Consider the following 19,676-nt stretch of genomic DNA (forward strand, 5'->3'; position numbering starts at 1 on the left):
TGGGAAGTTCGCGTAGGCCCATCAGGTTAAGTTGTTTCAGTTCTTCCTATCGCTCGATACGGGATGTTACAGGTGGTATCAAAGCTGACCCTTGGAGAAAGCGATCTGATGAGGTCGGAGAGTGGTGCTGGGGCACGAGGGCCTGAGCAAGGAGTGGCTCTTGGCATGCTTCTAGGATGGTAGCCTCCAAAAAGGGAGAAGATCTGGGACCAGTTGTAAGGTATCATGACAAGAATATCATGTGCTCAAATGGGGGCGAGAATGTAATACCCCAAGAGCCCAGATAAGGGTAGTATATATCAAGGATAAGTAAGGAATGAAACAACACTAGCCTGGATACTTTTTGGGCTGAATATAGGCAAAGAACTCCTGGGTTAAGCGTGCTTGGACTGGGGAAGCTCAAGGATGGATGACCCTTGGGAAGTTCGCGTAGGCCCATCAGGGTAAGTTGTTCCGGTCCTTCCTATTGCTGGATGCGGGATGTTACAAATATACCCTTGTTGAGAGTCAAATTGGGAGAGAAGAAAAAGAGAGAAAAACCCAAGAAGAGAGTAAGACTCTCGACCATACACAAGGTGTGCCATTTTCCCTCTAAATTCCACCATTTCATTGAGCTAACACTCCATGATACTCTAGGGAAGTCGCTCATGTTGTTGTTCCAAGTGCTGTTTGCATGGATTAAATGTTAGAGGCTGGGCATTTGTGCAGATAGAGGCGATCATTCTCCCTCAATGACTTGTGCTACAAAAGGTAACATCTTAACCTTCCTCCATAATCTATTCCCTAGGAGCTAGTCCTTTAAGGGAATATGTGAATAAAATTTTTAAATTTCATTGCGTATGTTTACATGGATTCCTTCAGAACGGAGGGCTGACTCTTGGAGGTTTATGCCTTGTCATTCCTTGCCTCCCAAGATCTGTGGACAAACTTAAGTTTAACCATTAAATTACCTTAGTTTAAAAAAGGCTTGAAGTTGTTTGAGTAGTTTTGGTTCTTCGGGATGAAGTTGTTTAGACAACGTTCTGGATAGTTCTACGGGGAAGAGTTCTTTTGGATGCTCTGTGGGACAATCATGATACAAAGTTGTTTAGGAAGGGTTGTGTTAGAGTTATGCCCCATAAGCCAATTATATTTATGTAATTAATCATACTTTTTCATTAGGATTCTTTATCTTCAATCAATTGTTATTGCAAGGCATTATGTTTTATTTGTCATTGATGTGTGTCATCATTATTTATTGCGATCTATACTTGACAAAGTCCATAGATCAAATAGGCTTATGGAATATGGTCGTGCATAGAGATGACGATTATGAAACATATTTCTTATAAGCCTTGATCTTAAATATTCCTAGTCATAGAGTTATTAGGAATTGACACTAATAACTCGGATAAGCTAGCACATATGATGCATACTCAATCAAGAGAATGTCTTGTTTCATGGACATTTGTGTGAGGACACTATTGCATATATGTGGGTGCTTATTATAAGAATAAGTACACTAAACTGACCCATTACAAAATCCCTAATGGTTATTGTTTAATGTCGAATTGGAATTCTTATGTTGCAATTGTGCAGATTGATCCTTAGACTTGAGACATCATGGTAGTCTTATATTTGACTGGTTACGCCTTGGTACTTTTTTGGATTCTAATAGAGTTATTGACAAACTGTCACTAGGCATGGTCTTGTCACATATGAAAACTTGTGAATGTCAAAATAGGATTCATCACTTATTGTTAAGATGGGAGGATGTCCTATATATTCTGATGATTTCATGACTGTGGAAATTCTTAGCCAAGGTGAGGTAGAAATCACAAAGTGTTTTGATTTCACCTATCAAGTCATAAATCTAGAATAAATACATAGTTATTGAATGATTAGGGTTTCTTCATAAAGCCATGCCCTAAATTCAATCGGGACATAGATCGATGAAAGAATTTTACTGCACGATAATTGCAATTGAAAAGGTCCGTGTTTATTTCATCATTGGCTAGGTATTCATGGCATGTTGCTAGACATTAACCATGATATGTAGGATTTTAGAATTAATTTGATTAATTCTAAAACTATTAATTAAAGAGTTTAATTAATAAGCCCATGAGATGTGTTTAATTAATCCAATAAGTTGGGCCCTGATATAGCCCAATAGGATTGGCCCCTACATCTAGTCTAATAGTGAACCTAAGGGGTCACACACTTAGATCGAGCCCATTCTACAATTAAAAAATGGAGAGAGCCGGCCCAATGTGATTAAGGGCCGAGCCTAAAATGTTTAGGGTTTTCTATGGCATGATTAGGGTTTTTGAACTCTGTTTATATGCCGCTTAAGAAGCTGAAAATGGGGTGAAATTTTTCGGTTCTCTCAATACGTCTAGGGTTGCTAGCACAACCAAGGACGTTGTTGAAGGATTGATTGTGTGGACTGACTTAGAGGAGATTGTGCTTACATCTCTGAGGATCGAAATCGGACTACGTCGAAGGCTACACGGTCACAGTTTCTAACAGGTTGGACTCGTAAGAGTCTCGATATAATATAAGTAAAAAGTGGGGAACCGCAAAATGACCCCCCGGCTGCTATTTATAGACCGCCACTCGGGAGGCGAATCAACACGTAATCATTACATATGCACCTCTCCTGAACAAGAAATGCATGCCTCTCACGAACCACTTACACGTATGTTTCTCCATGACAATTGCCTCACATATTTCTCTTGGACAACTAAGACGCATAACTGGAGCAAGATTTGGCTTCTCTGGGATAACTCCACCACTCTTAGGGTACTATTCCCTTTGAATTTTAGTCAAAGACAAGAGTGCGTAGCCATTATTGTAGCTTGTTCTTAGGGGTGTTCTCCCGAAGAAGGCATCATTCTCGGGAGAAGAAGTTTTGCGGAATGAGTTCTCCCAAGAGAGGAAGTTATCTTGGAGGACCTCATGTATAGTTCTCTTGGGAGGAGTTCTCTTGGAGAAACATTTCGCATATCACAATCCACTTGGTTAAGCAATCATCTTGGGGAAGAACAAGAGATAACCTTTTCTCGGACAACTTTGCCCTATGTTGTCTTGGACAATGTAACCCACTTGCAACAAGCTCTCTATCCTTTAAGGTAGTATTTGTTAAAATGAGTAAGATAAGATTGTATTAAAATAACTTATCTATAAGATCCAAGATAACTTATCCGAATATGAGGTAAGGGGGAGATAAATTTATCTAGAAAGTCTAAGATAAGAAATCACATTACTTCTTTCTAGATAAATTTAACAAACACAATGAAAAAAACTTTTATCCGGGATACTTTTTCATATCCCACCTTTTTTGGTTTATATCTTAGTTAACAAACACTACCTAAGGAACTATTCTTCCGGGGGATGTTTCTCACCAGGCCCTTTTTTGAGCTCAACCCCAGGACAACACTGCGTGCGACTGGGACAACATTGTGCCTTGTGACCAGAACAACATTACGTCCCTTTTGCACAAGTGCCAAGTATAAATACCCCCTGACCCTTTGTCTTCTGGATCTTCTTTCCGACCTTTGGACTTCTAACACCCGTACAACTATACTTCTTCCAAAGAAATGTTTTTCACCCGAACAACCTTCACCACATATTTCACTTGCATTTCATTTGAATCTCTTCCTCACCATGACACTTACTGACTTAACCATTGGAGGGCTCATGTGGGAGAAATTCTTGCATGTCTTCTAACTAATTGTTTTCTTGTATAAACTCTTCCAGGAACACATCATTTCTCTCGAACAACAGAGAATCTCCTGAACAACTCTCTCTTGGATAAACTCTTTCTTTCCTAGACAGTGGATTGAGCCCCTTCACAACTGTGGTGACTTCTCCCAACAAGGCTTGTTCTCCTACTAGGTTCTATTGACTTTTAGAGCTCCTCCCGTTATATAAATTTTAATTATTATATCTCAAGTAAAAACATATTTTGAAATAAATATTCAATTTTTTAAGTAGTAATGTACCACTTTAATTTTGTTTTAATTTTAGACCAACATTAATCTTTGGTTAATATAAAAATTGCTAAATGTTGAGTGGTTGTCACCTTAATAGTTTTTTTACATTATCTTACATATGCAAGAGAATATATTTATATAAACAAAAATAAGGTAAATCTGTAACGCCCCAGAAATATTCTGATATTTAGTGTAAGAGTATATGGTGAATTATGTAATATGTGAGATTGTTAAAGCTAAAATTATGTTATTAGGTTAATAATATGGTGTAAGTGTTATTTTATATAAGTTATGTGGGTTTAATTGTGGAGGTAGAGACTAGTGAGCGTGAGTGGCGGCCAAGTTTCTTCTCCCATCTTCTGAAAGCTTCCAAGCACGTGAGATTTTAGCTTCTGGAATCATTCTATATGAATATTTGCACCAAAGAGCCCATATATAGGTATTTATCTAAGAAAGAGATGACATTCTCGGCCATCACCAAAGGAAGGAAACAGAGAGGTTTTTTTTGGTTTTTGCTTCTTTGTCTCTTCACGAGTTAGCAAGCAAGGGGGGGCTGGAAAATCAAGATTAGGTGTTTATCAACAAGCTAGAAGCAACAAAAGGCAAGCATCCTCATCCATATAGCCATATTTGTTCCAATTATTCATATGTTTATATAGGTATATCATTTTGTTTCAAAAGCTTTGTTTGATCTCATTTTCTGGTTAAACTTTGTTGTAATTGGTCCAAGGGGTCTTGTTTACCTCTATTCCATTGGGGATGAAGCTATTTTTGATAGGATTTCAGAGTTGGCGAAGTTTTAAACTCGGTTTCGTCGAAGAAGACGATGAACAGTAAAATTACAGCACTCTGTTTTCGATTTGCATCTTGATTTTGACCCTGTTAAAGTCCGAATCTCTCAAAACTTAAAACATGAAAGTTGTATATATTCCTCTTTTCTTTTTATAGAAACTTGAATCAGCTAAATCGGAGTTCATATGAGTAAGTTATGCCCAAAATACTGAGAGATGTCAAAACTGTAAAACTTCCGTTTTTTGTAAATAATGCCCCATGGCCGAATTTGCTTCATGAAAATCTCCATGTTCAACTATGCATTACACATATGATTTATATAAATGCAAGAGAATTATATGGGGTATTGTATGGAGCATTTTACATTATTAGAGCTTGCTATCTTATTTAAGTATGATTAAATGCATGATTAAAGTCTTAAATGCATGGTTAAAGTCTAATATTTACTATACATTCATGGGTTCATGATGAGGTGTGCAAGCATGGGTTTATTCATGGATTATTATTATCAAGATTAGCGCGCCTATATTTTTGCGCTGAGTGGGTAAAGCATGCTGCGGATTATTCCGTTGGGGCATATACACGGGCTATTAGGGGCTAGGCTTGTGTGGTATGTGAACCCCACAGTTCAAATCAGTGCGGGGCTTATTGGCTCCGGAGGTTATTTATGTATTACATGCATCTTGATTATGTATTCATTATATAAACATGAGTCATGTTTCAGTTGTATAATAATACAGAGTCCCACGTCAGTTTATTATGGGTGTCAGCGGTATATTGCATGTGATATCATGGCCCACGCCAATATTGAGTGGCTTTTAGCTTTCCATAAGTATGGCATACTTCATATTTGTGATGCGTGAGATTCAGTTATCTTTTCATGTCTCGCCATCTTAATGCTTCAGTTCAGTTATTCCAGCTTCCAGTTATTTTATATTGCTTGCTGGGCCTTGTGGCTCACTTTGCTTGCGTCATTCCAGGCAGGGGCAAGGCTAGAGCGAATGCCGGGCCTAGTGGAGTTTGAGTGTTGATCTTAGACGTGTACAGAGTAGTCTAGAGTTTAGGGCTTCTTTTGTTGTCAGCTTTCGCTGTTTTGTTATGTATGGGTCAAATCAGTGTATTTTGAGACTTATTACGGATATGACCCTGATGTACACAGATTTGCCACATATATGTATGTTATTTAAGTACCCTTGTTGGGGGTTTCCAGTTTAGTTGTTTGGCATTTCTGTTTATGTGAGTGGCAGGTACCATCCTTATTGACACTTCCTCCTTAGGTCCCTGAGCTAGGGTACTTAAGGGTGAGGGCGCCACAAAGTTTGGTATCAGAGCCAAGGTTGAGGGTCAGTGTTGGGCGTTTAGTTGGGAAGTCTAAGATGGGACGAGACTCTGTACACATAGGAATGTCATGTTAAGTTAAGTTGAGTCTAGGACTCTTATGTGAAGTCAATGAGTGTGGTATTGTGTTCTAAGCAAGTGTATTGTGCAGGACAGATGAGTGGTCGAAGAGGCAGGCCACGGACATGCAGCCAAGGCCAAGGTCGAGCTGCGCCTGCACCAGAGGCTCCAGCAGGGCCGAGTGGCGATTGGCGGCAAGAGATAGCAGGTGTGGTGCGCGGGGTTATGGAGATGTTCGTAGCAAGCCAGGCAGGACCAGCTCAGGCAGCTCCAGTTGATACCAGTGGGGGACAAGTTCCTACTCCCACGGTACAGGGGATAGGTAGCAGTGCAGGGAGCGATTTGTTGAGGAACTTCATGGTGCTCCGTCCTCCAGAATTTTATGGGGGCATTGATGTTTCAGCGGCAGAGAACTGGATCCTATCCATTGAGAAGCATCTTCGGACGATGGGATGCACCAACGTTCAGAAGGTGCAGTTAGCCACATTTCTCCTACGCGGCGATGCAGAGCGTTGGTGGGAGACAGTCAGGCAGCGATATGTGGATCGAGAACCGTTGTGGGCCGAGTTTCAGGAAGCCTTCAATGAGCACTATTTCCCCGACTGGGTCCGAGAGAGGAAGATGTACGAGTTCATTAACTTGGTACAGGGAGTCCACACTGTAGCACAGTATAAGGCTGAGTTCACTTCGCTAGCCCGTTTTGCTCCGGGTATGATTTCTACTGAGGCTACGAAGGCGGCCAAGTTTCAGAAGGGTCTGCGAGTTGAGATCCGACATGCCTTAGCAGGAGCAAGGATATCATCTTATTCTACAGTGGTGCAGCGGGCTCATGCTATTGAGGGGGACTTGGCAGAGTTGCACAATGATCAGACGTTGCAGAAAGTGATGAGTTCATCTCAGGGATCTAGTAGCAGTGGTAAGAAGAGGAAGTGGGAGGCACGTCAAGCTAAGGGGAAGATGACAGTTCCATTATGTCCCACTTGTGGTAAGAGACATAGTGGCGTATGTCGTATGGGGAGCAACGTATGTTATCAGTGCGGCCAACCTGGTCATGTGCGTTCAGAGTGTCCTCAGCGCCCGGGAGCAATTGTCATTGCCCGAGATGCTGAGATTACATGTTTTCGGTGCGGCCGAAAGGGACACCGAGTGGAGCATTGCACATTTTCTCCTCAGCCTGGGTTTGGTGGACAACATTACGGTGGTCAGGGGCCGAGGCCTAATCAGAGACCGCCTGTGCCTAGAGTTCAGGGAGGGGCAGCACAGCAGATGGCAGCACCTCCAGTACAGCGCCCAGTAGCTGCTGATAGACCCCATGTTCAGGGGCGTGTGTTCGCCATTACCTCAGCAGATGCGGAACAGAGCAATGAATCGGTGCAAGGTATTCTCTCCCTGTATGATATTGATGTGCGTGTACTATTTGATACGGGATCCACTCATTCCTTTATTGCCCCACATGTAGTGAGTCTTATTCCCGTTAATGGGACCCCATTGCCATATTATTTGTCAGTGGTTACTCCGGGTGGGGTAGCATTATTGGCCGGTGAAGTCCTTAGGGACTGTGACATTAAAGTCTGTGATAAGAGGTGCCCAGGTGATTTGATTATTTTAGATATTTCAGACTTTGATTTGATACTCGGTATGGATTGGTTGTTTCGATATTATGCGAAAGTTGATTGCCGTCAGAAGGTAATCCATTTTGAGATGCCACAGCAGCCTACCATTATGTATCGAGGTATTAAGCCGGTGGGTGCAGTTCCTATGATCTCTGTCATGAAAGCAGGCATGGGTGTGAGGCGTACCTAGCCTACGTGACGATGAGCGGGGACCTTAAGATGGGGTTGTCGGAGATACAAGTCGTATGTGAGTTCCCTTATGTATTTCCAGATGAATTGCCAGGATTACCTCCTCAGAGGGAGATTGATTTCTCAGTAGAGTTGATGCCAGGGACTCAACCTATTTCCAAGACACCCTACAGGATGGCTCCTAATGAATTAAAGGAACTAAAGATGCAGTTGCAAGAATTGATAGATAAAGGCTTTATTAGGCCTAGCACTTCACCGTGGGGAGCACCGGTGTTGTTCGTGCGAAAGAAAGACGAGTCATTGAGACTATGTATTGATTACCGGCAGCTGAATCAAGCGACTCAGAAGAACAAGTATCCTCTTCCACGTGTAGATGACCTATTGGACCAGCTTCAGGGAGCTTCGATATTTTCGAAGATTGATTTGAGGTCAGGTTATCATCAGATTCGAGTGAGAGAGGAGGACATAGCGAAGACTGCGTTTCGCACACGGTATGGGCATTATGAGTTTGTAGTGATGCCATTTGGGCTCACTAATGCCCCAGTTATTTTTATGGATCTTATGCACCGGGTGTTCCGAGAGTACCTAGATTGTTTTGTTATTGTTTTTATTGATGATATTCTAGTGTACTCACCAGGTCTTGAGGAGCATGAAGTCCATCTTCGGACTGTTTTACAGAGGTTACGAGATAGGCATCTTTATGCGAAGTTGAGTAAGTGTGACTTCTGGAAAAGACAAGTTGGTTTTCTGGGCCATATTGTCTCCGGGGAAGGTATTGCAGTTGATCCTGAGAAGACGAGAGCTGTAGATGAATGGCCGAGGCCTAGCACCGTGACCGAGATTCGGAGTTTTCTCGGACTTGCCGGTTATTATCGGAGATTCATTGAGGGGTTTGCTCGCCTAGCCTTGCCTATGACTAAGTTGACCAGGAAGGGGGAAAAGTTTGTTTGGAGTGAAGCCTGTGAAGAGAGTTTTCAAGAATTGAAGCAACGTTTGACTTCCACGCCGGTGTTGGCTATCCCTAAGAGTGAGGTAAAGTTCACCATTTACAGTGATGCATCTTATTCAGGCCTAGGTTGTGTTTTGATGCAAGATGGTCGTGTGAATGCTTATGCTTCTAGACAGTTAAAGAAACACGAGATGAATTATCCTACGCATGACTTAGAGTTAGCTGTAATTGTATTTGCTTTAAAGATATGGCGGCACTACCTGTATGGTGAGAAGGTTGAGATTTTTACGGATCATAAAAGTCTTAAATATTTGTTCTCCCAGAAAGAACTTAATATGAGGCAGAGGCGTTGGCTTGAGTTGCTTAAGGATTATGATCTCGAGATTATGTACCATCCAGGTAAGGCTAATGTTGTAACCGATGCACTGAGTCGACGCGGTGCGTCTATGGCTATGATGATGGTGCATGAGTGGGGGCTGTTACAGCAGATGAGTGAGTTAGCCATTACTCCTCTCAAGGAGAAGGTCATTGTGCATTGTGTTTATTTGAGAGTTCAACCAGAGTTGACTAACAGGATTCGTGTGCACCAGAGTGGTGATATCTTGTTGGCTAAGATTTTGGATGATATGGAGAGATTTACCCCTTTGGGTTATAGTCAGCGAGGGGATGACCTGTTGTTGTATCGGGGCAGGATTTGTGTTCCAGATGTTGAAGCTATCAGGCAGGAGAGTCTGACTGAAGCCCATAGATCTCGTTACACCATTCACCCAAGTGTGACGAAGATGTACCAGACATTACGGCCGAGGTTTTGGTGGGATGGCATGAAAAGGGACATTGCAAAGTATGTGTCACAATGTCTTATTTGTCAGCAGGTAAAGGCAGAGCATCAGAGACCTGCAGGTACGTTACAGTCCTTACCCATTCTAGAGTGGAAATGGGACAGTATATCTATGGACTTTGTGTCAGGTTTGCCTCGGACTGTGAAAGGTGACGATGCTATATGGGTCATTGTTGATAGGCTGACAAAGACAACACATTTTTTTGCCAGTGAAGAAGACCTATTCTCTGAACCAGTTAGCAACACTATACATTGCTGAGGTAGTAAGGTTGCATGGAGTGCCCTCTAACATTGTGTCAGATAGAGACTCCAGATTTACTTCGCATTTTTGGAGAGCGTTACAAGAGGCATTGGGCACACAGTTACGGTTCAGTACGGCATTCCATCCACAGACTGACGGGCAGACATAGCGTACTATCCAGACACTAGAGGATATGTTGAGAGCCTGTGTCTTGGATTTTCATGGTAATTGGTGTGATCACCTTCCATTGATCGAGTTTGCTTATAATAACAGTTTCCATGCCAGTATTGGGATGCCACCATACGAGGAGTTATACGGTCGCCCATGCAGATCACCGTTATGTTGGGAGGAACCAGGTGATAGAGCGGTGTTGGGACCGGAATTGGTCGAGCTCACGACAGAGAAGATTCAGCTTATCAGGGCACGAATGAAAGTTTCCCAAGACAGGCAGAGGAGTTATGCTAACAAGCGTCGTCGAGCGCTTGAGTTTGATGTTGGTGACTCTGTTTTGTTGCGAGTTATGCCTATGAAGGGCATCAGACGTTTTGGCTTATCGGGGAAGCTTAGCCCTCGGTATATTGAGCCGTTTGAGATTCTTGAGCGTGTAGGGTTAGTTACCTACCGCTTAGCTTTGCCACCACGTTTGTCTCGTGTTCATAATGTGTTTCATGTATCGATGTTACGGAAGTATGTGCCGGATCCCGAGCATGTTATTGATTATCAGTCTCTTGAGGTCCAGGAGGATGTGTCTTATGAGGAGGAGCCTCTTTGTATCCTAGACCGTAAGGAGAAGGTATTGAGGACCCGGACCATTCCGTATGTGAAGGTGCAGTGGCAGCGGCATAGTCCTGAGGAAGCTACATAGGAGTTAGAGGAGAAGATACAACAATCCTATCCCCAGTTATTTATATGACCATGTACAAATTTGGAGGACCAAATTCTTTTAAGGGGGGGAGAACTTGTAACGCCCCAGAAATATTCTGATATTTAGTGTAAGAGTATATGGTGAATTATGTAATATGTGAGATTGTTAAAACTAAAATTATGTTATTAGGTTAATAATATGGTGTAAGTGTTATTTTATATAAGTTATGTGGGTTTAATTGTGGAGGCAGAGACTAGTGAGCGTGAGTGGCGGCCAAGTTTCTTCTCCCATCTTCTGAAAGCTTCCAAGCACGTGAGATTTTAGCTTTTGGAATCATTCTATATGAATATTTGCACCAAAGAGCCCATATATAGGTATTTATCTAAGAAAGAGATGACATTCTCGGCCATCACCAAAGGAAGGAAACAGAGAGGTTTTTTTTGGTTTTTGCTTCTTTGTCTCTTCACGAGTTAGCAAGCAAGGGGGGGCTGGAAAATCAAGATTAGGTGTTTATCAACAAGCTAGAAGCAACAAAAGGCAAGCATCCTCATCCATATAGCCATATTTGTTCCAATTATTCATATGTTTATATAGGTATATCATTTTGTTTCAAAAGCTTTGTTTGATCTCATTTTCTGGTTAAACTTTGTTGTAATTGGTCCAAGGGGTCTTGTTTACCTCTATTCCATTGGGGATGAAGCTATTTTTGATAGGATTTCAGAGTTGGCGAAGTTTTAAACTCGGTTTCACCGAAGAAGACGATGAACAGTACAATTACAGCACTCTGTTTTCGATTTAAAGCTTGATTTTGACCCTGTTAAAGTCCGAATCTCTCAAAACTTAAAACATGAAAGTTGTAGATATTCCTCTTGTCTTTTTATAGAAACTTGAATCAGATAAATCGGAGTTCATATGAGTAAGTTATGCCCAAAATACAGAGAGATGTCAAAACTGTAAAACTTCCGTTTTTTGTAAATAATGCCCCATGGCCGAATTTGCTTCATGAAAATCTCCATGTTCAACTATGCATTACACATATGATTTATATAAATGCAAGAGAATTATATGGGGTATTGTATGGAGCATTTTACATGATTAGAGCTTGCTATCTTATTTAAGTATGATTAAATGCATGGTTAAAGTCTAATATTTACTATACATTCATGGGTTCATGATGAGGTGTGCAAGCATGGGTTTATTCATGGATTATTATTATCAAGATTAGCTCGCCTATATTTTTGCGCTGAGTGGGTAAAGCATGCTGCGGATTATTCCGTTGGGGCATATACACGGGCTATTAGGGGCTAGGCTTGTGTGGTATGTGAACCCCACAGTTCAAATCAGTGCGGGGCTTATTGGCTCCGGAGGTTATTTATGTATTACATGCATCTTGATTATGTATTCATTATATAAACATGAGTCATGTTTCAGTTGTATAATAATACAGAGTCCCACGTCAGTTTATTATGGGTGTCAGTAGTATATTGCATGTGATATCATGGCCCACGCCAATATTGAGTGGCTTTTAGCTTTCCATAAGTATGGCATACTTCATATTTGTGATGCGTGAGATTCAGTTATCTTTTCATGTCTCGCCATCTTAATGCTTCAGTTCAATTATTCCAGCTTCCAATTATTTTATATTGCTTGCTGGGCCTTATGACTCACTTTGCTTGCGTCATTCCAGGCATAGGCAAGGCTAGAGCGGATGCCGGGCCTAGTGGAGTCTGAGTGTTGATCTTAGACGTGTACAGAGTAGTCCAGAGTTCAGGGTTTCTTTTGTTGTCAGCTTCCGCTGTTTTGTTATGTATGGGTCAAATCAGTGTATTTTGAGACTTATTACGGATATGACCTTGATGTACACAGATTTGCCACATATATGTATGTTATTTAAGTACCCTTGTTGGGGGTTTTCAGTTTAGTTGTTTGGCATTTCTATTTATGTGAGTGGCAGGTACCATCCTTATTGACACTTCCTCCTTGGGTCCCTGAACTAGGGTACTTAAGGGTGAGGGCGCCACGAAATCCATCTTTGAAGCCACCAAATCTTTGAAGATTCAATTCATCTATGTTCACAAGCTTTGATCCTTCATCTTCTTCTTCTCCTTTCTTTCTACATCATCAGCCTGCCTAGAGACGAATTTTTTAGAATTGATCCCTAGTGGGTCACCCGCAAGTGATGGGTTCAGTAGGACCCAACCTGGCTTGACTCACTGCCTATGAGCTATCTAAAGCCTAGAAGAGTTCTAGCAGATTTTGTTTTTTGTTTTTAATTTTTTTATATTTTTATTATTTAGATTTAGTTTTTAATATAAATAATTTAATTAATATTAATGTGATGCAAAACTATGTCTTGGGATGACAATTTAATTAATTGATTCTAAACTATGTCTTTGGCCTTATAATAACTGGCATTAGCTCTTAAAATTAATGAAAGAGAAGTGCACACAAAGAACTGAAAACACAGGGACTTTTAGAACCAATCTTGAAGTAGAGGAGTTTGCCAAAACAATTCCTTATAGGAGGTATCTATTCAATTAACTCAACAAAAAATATAATTATAAATTTATATTATATATATATATTTTATTCATCTAGGATGTTTGAGTTCCGCTCGACTAATTCTCAGGAACAGCTAACATTCCCCCACGATGCACTATTCCAGTAAATTCAGATGCGGACATAATTTATACAAATTCAAAGCGGGACATTTGGTATGATTCATGCGAAATTTATTTTCCAACTAAATGTTGTTTTTTAACAATAATTTTGCCTCTAAATCACCGCACTTATTCAAATTTTAATATTTTATGTAAAATTCTAAATATTTTACCATTACACACATCTGCGAGGGCTATAACATATTATATTTATACCTTATAAATAGGGATTTTAGATGAAAGCAACAGAAGTGACCAAGGGCAGCAAAGTGAGAGATGGCAAACGCGATGACGAAAACCTAGATTCAATGAGAATGAAAATGAACACTAATGGGGATGAAGATGAATGCAAACATGATAAAGATAACCCAAATTTGATTAACTCGGATTTGGTTTATCTTCATTGGCACTGGTAGAATTCTGAAACCCCCAACAACGACTAAGGCTTGTTTGTCAGCAGCTTGTCAGTTCCTAGTTATATAGTTATATATAATTATATATTATAAATTTATAGTTATAGTTTAGTTTATATAAATATAGTTTTCGATAAATACAAGCTGATGCGTAAAAAATAATTAAGGTGACAACCATGTCAACCACCTTAATTAGGAGACTATGTCAATATATATGTAATGCTTTTTACTAATAAAAGATTAATGTAAGCATAAAATAAAAATAAAATTAAAGTTGAAGACTGTTATTGAAAAAATTACAAATTAAGTCCAAAATTAAAACAAAATTAAAGTTGAATGGTTTAAAACTTTAATCCAAAATAAAAACAAATGTGAAATTTGAATTTGTTTTTTTCTTTTGCAATTTGACCTTTCTTTTATGATCTACCTAAGAGAGAGAGAGAGAGAGAGAGAGAGAGAGAGAGAGAAGAAAGCCTTGAATTTGGAGATGAGGAGGTATATACAGGCATTGGTAATGAAGGTGATGAGCAAAATGCAACAAACCAGCCATTAACTACCCACAGGAACAGTTAGTTGGGCATTCAACACCGGCCCTGTAGTCTTCCTTGGGTGGTTTAACCGCCTCTCCAAGAACAAGACCGAAACACCTCTTCCTCTTTTCTCTAGCAATTATCGCCCCTGTTTTGGTTTGTTATAAGTTGTTGGGGGCGGACCCCCCAACCCTTCTTCTTAACCATAGCCCAAACAAAATCCCAACTTTTTTATGTGATTGATTGTTTCCCTCACTGACAATCCAATGTTTCTGCCTCTCTCTCTCTCTATATATATATATATCATTGATCTTGTTCTAGAGAGAGAGAGAAGAGAGAGGAGAGATGGCAGGCATTGCGGCGGCCTTCTCCTCCGGCGTCGGGCTCTTCAAGACGAAGGAATCAGCCGGCAATGGCTACGGAGCTTCTCTGCTTCACTACAATGGCTTGAGACCAGTTAAGAGCAACCAAGCCCCTTCTACTGGCTATAATAAGCCAACCACTTCAGGTTTGATATGATTTGAGCGGATAATGTGTTCATCTTATTATTGGACATCTTTTTGCAACATCAGATGATTAATTGTCTTTTCTTTGTGGGATATTTTAAATCAAACAAAGTTTCATATATATTGTCAGCCTCCTCAAAATGCAGAAGAATCAGGGCTGTGGGCAGCCCAACTGTTTTAGCTCCTAAACGGGAAACTGATCCCAAGAAAAGGATCGTCATAACTGGAATGGGCCTTGTCTCAGTTTTCGGGAGCGACATCGATACATATTACAACAAACTTCTCGAGGGAGAAAGCGGCATCACCCTCATCGACAGATTCGATGCTTCAACCTTCTCTGTTCGATTTGCCGGCCAGATTCGTGGCTTCTCCTCTACAGGTTACATTGACGGCAAGAATGACCGCCGCCTTGACGATTGCTGGAGGTACTGCTTAGTTGCCGGCAGAAGGGCCCTCGATGATGCCAAGCTTGGACCGCAAGTTCTCAAAACGGTTTGTCCCAACGTACCCTAACTCCAACTACCCTTTAATTGCTTGAAAATGGAGAGTTCATATGACAAAATGGAAGACCTGCTTGTTGCAGATGGACAGATCTAAAATAGGAGTTCTAGTGGGCTCGGGCATGGGCGGCTTGACAGCTTTCAGTGCTGGGGTCGAGGCTCTTATCCAGAAGGGATACAAGAAGATTACTCCCTTTTTCATTCCTTATTCCATCACCAATATGGGTTCCGCATTATTAGCTATAGACACGGGCTTGATGGGACCAAATTACTCCATCTCAACAGCCTGTGCAACTGCAAACTACTGCTTTTACGCAGCTGCAAATCACATTAGAAGGGGCGAAGCCGATATTATGGTTGCTGGTGGCACTGAGGCTGCGGTCACAGCGACTGGTGTTGGCGGGTTCATTGCCTGCCGGGCCTTGTCTCAAAGGAACGATGAGCCTCAGAAAGCTTCGAGGCCCTGGGACAAAGAGCGTGATGGTTTTGTAATAGGAGAAGGCTCCGGGGTGCTGGTAATTCCTTTTACACAAACTCATCTTGATTTGCCCTGTTATGTATTTACGCTGCTGTCTCTGAATTTCTTAACTACTTGTTTGTTTGCGGAGAAAAGATCATGGAGAGCTTAGAGCACGCAATGAAAAGAGGAGCCAATATAGTTGCAGAGTATTTGGGAGGTGCCATAACGTGTGATGCTCATCACATGACTGATCCTCGGGCCGATGGCCTGGGAGTTTCATCTTGTATAAGCAAGGCCTTGGACGATGCTGGAGTCTCCCCTGAGGAGGTAACTTTAAATAGATTTCTAAGTCACAACTTGATAAACTATAGAGTGTAGACTCTCTGATGCAGAGATCATCAAATTCATCCATCATTTACAGGTGAACTATGTTAATGCCCACGCAACATCGACTCTTGCCGGCGATCTGGCAGAGGTTAATGCCATCAAGAAGGTCTTTAAGGATACATCGGAGCTGAAAATGAATGGAACCAAGGCAAGATCCGCATGACCTGTGCTGGGTACTTAGATTGATATGAAGACATTATAGCTCTATAATATTTGAAGTTTCTGATTCATTTGTTTTCAGTCGATGATTGGGCATGGGCTTGGAGCTGCTGGTGGGTTGGAAGCCATTGCAACTATAAAGGCAATCAACACTGGGTGGCTGCATCCAACCATTAACCAATATGTAGTGCATCATATCAAAACCCCATCCTTTTGTTCTACATTGGTTACACTACTAACAATGTTTTTATGATGCATTTCAGAAGCGTTAATTTATTTCTGCCTTTATGGTGCAGAACTCGGAGCATGAGGTTACAATCGACACAGTTCCGAATGTAAAGAAAAAGCACGAAGTTAATGTTGGTATGCGTTCTTAGCGCCCACCCCCCTCCCCTAGTCAAAAGCAAATTGTTGCTTTAAGAAACAAAAAATAACTGTTACATAACAAATATGTTTTCCTGATGAAAAATTCCAATGCCTTGCAGCTATCTCCAACTCATTCGGCTTTGGGGGGCATAACTCGGTGGTTGTTTTCGCTCCATTCAAGCCTTAAAATGAAGCTTAAGCTATCTCCAACTCTTTTTGTTCAGATTCATTTTGGACTTAGCAAATTAAGCAGGGAGTGTCGTTTCCAAGTATTGGGGTCATTTATCATGCATGGCATATCGATATGCAGCTTCTTTTACACACGTTTTCTTTCCATTCCATAAAATGTACCTGATATATAATTCAGATGAGGTTCACAATGTACGGGTGAATAATACTTTTGTCTTGCCGCCTTTTTCCTATATTGTCATCTAAGCATTGAATTAAAATCACCCTATGACTGTTGGCCTAGCTGCTGGCAACAAAACACTAAGACTACAGCTGCTGCAATAATATGGCAAAAAAGAAAGACAATAATGGTATGCTATCGGATTCAATTAGCACCTTTTCCCCCTTCTAGTTTTTACCAGCTGCGCCACCAATGCCGAAAATACAAAAATGGCTCGTTCGGCCAATTGAATCCGCCTCCATTTTGGGCCAACAGCATATATATCATCATCCAAAGAATAATGATAATTATTATAGCAAAACAGGGCAGCCTGAATTGGGCTGCTGCGGCATTGAAAAGTCTAATTAAACGGGGGGCCATGCAGGCAGGGGTAGGTTAAAAACTATTCAAAACATCGGCATCCCAACATAAGAATGCCAACCTCAAAGAAGTTAGAAACGAGGCTTTTTATGCCTTTGGCTTATAAAAGCCTATGCACAAGTGAGAATGTGCGGATATTAATATTTATGCAGTAAGAAAATGGAGGTTTTTGTTGAGTATGAAACAGAACTACTACGAGACTACTTAAAACATGTAACTGGCAAACTCAGCTCAGCACATAGAAAGGGATGGGGTATGGGGGTTAATAATAATACCAAATTCCCCATAACAGCTAGCATCTCATGAATGGCGATGAGGATCTCCATTCTCCACTCCTCAAATGCCTTCTTCCAAGTAGTCGGTACAAGAAAGGAAGCTGTCTTTTTTTTTCTTGGGATCGTTCAACAACTATACATGCATATGTGATACAGGGCGGGTACCTGCATCTGGTTCTGGCTTTCCGATCGGCAGCTGCCGGTGACGACGAAGCATCTACACAGCGGACAAATTGGATTCGAATGGAGCCAGCAGCGAATGCAATCGGCGTGAAAGACGTGTTTGCACCTCGGGATCTGGTGCAGCCAGAGGTGGCTTAACCGTGAAGCCAATTAGGCAACCGCCAAACCCCCCATTTTAAAAGCCCCAAAATTTTATAATTTATTTATTTTTTAATAAAAAAATTATTAAAAATAATTTAAAGCCAAAATAAAATCCAACCTTTTGTCTTTTTTATTTCTCTTTTTCAATTTATACCATTGTCTCTTCCCATTATTTCCAATTTACTGTTGATTTTATATAAAACCAAACATAGTTTAACACATATTTATGAAATGAAAATTTACTCATTATTGGTGAATTTTATCTTTTTAATACTTTATTTTATTTCTTTCTATAGGAGAATTAGAAATAAATAGCTTTTTGCTCTACTAGCACAAATCTCTTAGAGTTTCAAAGAAAAATTAGTTTTGTTTTTCTTTGTTTATTGTAGTAGGTTATTTAACTTCTTTTGATCTCTTAGACATTATATTTTAATTGAAAACTCACTATCGTTAAAAGATTATCATATTTTATAGTTGATTGAACTTTAATTTTTTATTCTTTTTTAATTAAATCAAATGATAAATTTTTCTCGTAAAAATGTGTATTATTTATTTTTTTACAAAAAAAAAAATAATACTCTAGAAAAGGCCTCCATAAACTTTTTCGCCTAAGGTCCCCAAATTGGTTGAGTCAACTCTAGGTGCAACTCCTCCTCCACCATGAATTATCCCAAACTAATACTATACTTGTCGCCAGATTCGTACACGCTTAATTTCTTATTGAAATCAATTGCCAAAGTAATGAATTAGATTGATTTCGTTGACGACGGAGCTTTGAATTTCGAAGATCAACTTACATTGAATCTCTAAACCTCAAATCTTCATCGTAAAGGATCACATGAAGCTTGTCCTTGAGGTTCCCCTTCACATCCATTGATACAATCTGCAAGTATCATAAACACGAAGAAGATTGATAAGTTAAAATGCACAAGAATATATATGTATATGTATGTGTGTATTGCAATTGATTAATCTATCTTATCGATAAAGAAGCGAAGGTAGTGGTTGGGGACAGAGAAGATAGTGGCGGGAGGCCCTCTCTTGAGGTAGAACAAAAAGAAGAGAATGGGGATGGAGAAGATGAATGTCTGGTACAGTTTTATCTAAAGCGATTAAGGGCACAAGAAGTGATCATCATCAGCAGTTGACATTACACCTTTTGCAACAAGAGGTCAATGAATTCCATCAGCGAACACTTGTCTTCATACACCGCTACATAAAGACAATACAGATAGCATTCTCATCTTTCACACTTGATAGTTTCGCTCAACGACAAATCATCGACACTAGTGCACAATACAACTGTGTCACCTTCAGTCAAATGACTAGATTCACAATCGAAAATGAATAACATATCATTAATTCTTCTAGCAATGTGATTTGTTACGTGCGTCACATTTAGTAGATGTTCAACTAACACCTACCCACATGTCTGCTATTTGCATCTTAAGTAAGAGTTCTAGCAAAT

The 19,676-nt window shown here is 40.4% G+C and overlaps 1 protein-coding gene across 5 annotated transcripts in view; it reads left to right on the forward strand.

Moving 5' to 3' along the window:
* Positions 1 to 17,280, forward strand: part of LOC127787241 (3-oxoacyl-[acyl-carrier-protein] synthase I, chloroplastic-like) — a 38,222-nt gene extending 20,942 nt beyond the window's left edge. For 4 of the 5 annotated variants that reach the window (XM_052315189.1, XM_052315193.1, XM_052315191.1 and 1 more), the window contains 8 exons: positions 14,786 to 14,970; positions 15,081 to 15,460; positions 15,552 to 15,983; positions 16,082 to 16,255; positions 16,350 to 16,463; positions 16,557 to 16,658; positions 16,771 to 16,837; positions 16,960 to 17,280. In XM_052315189.1, coding sequence (XP_052171149.1) covers positions 14,786 to 14,970; positions 15,081 to 15,460; positions 15,552 to 15,983; positions 16,082 to 16,255; positions 16,350 to 16,463; positions 16,557 to 16,658; positions 16,771 to 16,837; positions 16,960 to 17,027 — 1,522 coding nt within the window. In that variant the 3' untranslated portion in view covers positions 17,028 to 17,280. The remainder of the gene's footprint in view (positions 1 to 14,785; positions 14,971 to 15,080; positions 15,461 to 15,551; positions 15,984 to 16,081; positions 16,256 to 16,349; positions 16,464 to 16,556; positions 16,659 to 16,770; positions 16,838 to 16,959) is intronic. The other variant, XM_052315192.1, reaches the window with a different exon arrangement.
* Positions 17,281 to 19,676: the final 2,396 nt, after the last annotated feature.

The sequence above is a fragment of the Diospyros lotus genome, chromosome 12 (assembly GCF_014633365.1).
Source record: "Diospyros lotus cultivar Yz01 chromosome 12, ASM1463336v1, whole genome shotgun sequence".
Classification (NCBI taxonomy): domain Eukaryota; kingdom Viridiplantae; phylum Streptophyta; class Magnoliopsida; order Ericales; family Ebenaceae; genus Diospyros; species Diospyros lotus.